The 2065-nt window shown below is 62.0% G+C and overlaps 2 protein-coding genes across 2 annotated transcripts in view; both read right to left on the bottom strand.

Moving 5' to 3' along the window:
• The window catches only part of LOC104295955 (uridine-cytidine kinase-like 1), a 15010-nt gene extending 13577 nt beyond the window's left edge, over positions 1-1433 (bottom strand). Inside the window, exons 1-5 of the mRNA XM_009895773.1 lie at positions 1410-1433; positions 1245-1316; positions 759-948; positions 590-651; positions 78-94 (exon numbers count right to left, since the gene is read on the bottom strand). Of these exons, the coding sequence (XP_009894075.1) occupies positions 78-94; positions 590-651; positions 759-948; positions 1245-1316; positions 1410-1433 (365 nt within the window). The remainder of the gene's footprint in view (positions 1-77; positions 95-589; positions 652-758; positions 949-1244; positions 1317-1409) is intronic.
• A 55-nt stretch (positions 1434-1488) lies between these two features.
• The window catches only part of GTF3C2 (general transcription factor IIIC, polypeptide 2, beta 110kDa), a gene marked incomplete at its 5' end in the record, with an annotated part of 17266 nt that continues 16689 nt past the window's right edge, over positions 1489-2065 (bottom strand). The window contains one exon of the mRNA XM_009895772.1: positions 1489-1551. Coding sequence (XP_009894074.1) covers positions 1489-1551 — 63 coding nt within the window. The remainder of the gene's footprint in view (positions 1552-2065) is intronic.

Below are 2065 nucleotides of genomic sequence, written 5' to 3'. Positions count from 1 at the left end.
GGAAGGCCGGGTGCTGGCAGCCCACCACCCCCAGCCCAGGAACCGGCCCCTCTGCGGCTGGCAGTGTCCCCACGTACCTGACGGTGATCTCGCGCTGGGTGGCAGAGCAGAGTCAACCGGCGTGGCAAAATGGGAGAGAAAGGACATCCAGTCACTGCACCGGTCGGGCACAGCCACCGCGCAGCCCCGGGCCAGCTCCTACCCTGTCTCCTGAGGCTGAACCCAGAGCAGGAAAACCACCACTGGGCACAGCCGAGAGGGAAGGGTGATGTTGGGAGAGCTGAGATCACGAAGAGCTGACTGGGACGGAGGGGGACAGAGGGCGAACGAGGCTAGGCCAGACCGCAAGTGCCAGGCATCACTGCCGGGGCGGGCGCTGCGCCCAGACCCATCTCCACTTCCCCAGCCCTCGTGTGGCAGTGCACTCTGCCCCAAGAGCTCCACTAAGACCTTCTGTAAAGACAGAGGTGACACCGAGAGCCTCTGGGTGCTCCTGGAGCACAGGGCTGTCAGCAGCTCATCCTCCCCGCTGTGTGCGGAGTACTCCTCCTCACCCACGCTAGCAGCAACCGCTCAGCCCACACCTCACCTTCTCCAGCTGGCTGTGCACGTGCTGCACAATGAGGTCCAGGGCCACAAAGTTCTCCCCACCTGACAGGAGAGTGGAGACGCCAGGTCAGACGCAGGCTGACCCAAGCCCACCCCAGGACACCCGCTCCCGACGCTGGGGTCAGGTCTGGTGCACAGTGCAGTCTCACCCCTGGGCACCACGATGTCGGCGACCTGCACGGTGGGCTCGATGTACTGCTCGAAGGCTGGCTTCACAAACTTGTTGTATTGCTTGATGACGCCCACAATGTCACGCCCACGTTCCATGATGTCGCGCTGCAGCCGCCGCACCAGCCGGATGTCAGAGTCCGTGTCCACAAACACTTTCATGTCCAGGAGCTGGAAAACTGGGAGGGGTGAGCACCCCCTCTGCAGCCCCCCGCCAGACCTGCCTTGTTCCCCTTGCCCCAGCGATGGCACCCAGCGCTGCTGCCGCCCCAAAGCCTCCGACATGGAGGTGCTCTGCCAGCAAGCGGTGGGTGACCTCTCCCTCCGCAGCCCCCAGCCAAGACCCTGCCCCAGCGGCACTGAGGGCCGGGCCAAGACAGCGCCCATCCCACCCGCAGCGCACCACCGCACGCCTCCTCCCACACCACACACCGAGAGGGGTCACCAGCCGCATCAGGCAGCAATACCTTCAGCAACTCCTTGTTCGCAAAAGCCAGTATCCCTTCGAACACGATGACATTGGCCCCGTACACTGTTTTCTGTGGGCAGACAAGAGCCATTCTCATCCTGCCCCCCTCAAGCACTCTGCAGCAGTGCCAACACCCGGCACAGACAGAACCTCAACCCCTGACCCACGCCGGGCTCTCGTCACCCATGGGTGGGACTCCCCATAACCATCCTACATCACCCAACCGTTAAGGTCCCTTTTTCTCACCCCTGCACGACCCGGAACCCCGAGCCTTGCTCCAGAACCCCAAACTTCTGCCCAAACACCTTCACAGAATCACAGAATTTTCAGCGTTGGAAGGGACCTGTCGAGACCACCCAGCCCCACTCCCCTGCTAAAGCAGGACTGCCCAGAGCACATCCCTCAGGACTGCATCCAGGCGGGTCTTGAAAACCTCCAGAGAAGGGGACTCCCCCCCCCCCCTGGGCAGCCTCTGCCACTGCTCTGTCACCCCAACTGTAAAGAAGTTTTTTCGTGTGTTGGAACGGAACTTCCTATGTTCCAACTGTGCCCATCGCCCCTCGTCCTGTCACTGGGAACCACCGAGAAGAGTCTGGCTCCATCCTCCTGCAACCCACCCTTTAGATATCTGTAAGCAATAATAATGTCTCCCCTCAGCCTTCTCTTCTCCAGGCTAAAGAGTCCCAGCTCTCTCAGGCTTCTTCCCCAGCCCCTCTCCTCCCTGCACTCCTCCATGCTCTGCACTACAGCCCCTCCCCGAACTCTGTCCCGACCTCCGTTTCCACATCCACCTCCATGTCTCCGTGCTCCCTCCCTGCC

This window comes from Charadrius vociferus, unplaced genomic scaffold, assembly GCF_000708025.1.
Source record: "Charadrius vociferus isolate BGI_N301 unplaced genomic scaffold, ASM70802v2 scaffold1412, whole genome shotgun sequence".
In the NCBI taxonomy this organism is placed as follows: domain Eukaryota; kingdom Metazoa; phylum Chordata; class Aves; order Charadriiformes; family Charadriidae; genus Charadrius; species Charadrius vociferus.
The sequence above is the reverse complement of the archived record's forward strand: the minus strand, read 5'-3'. Positions and strand labels throughout refer to the sequence as shown.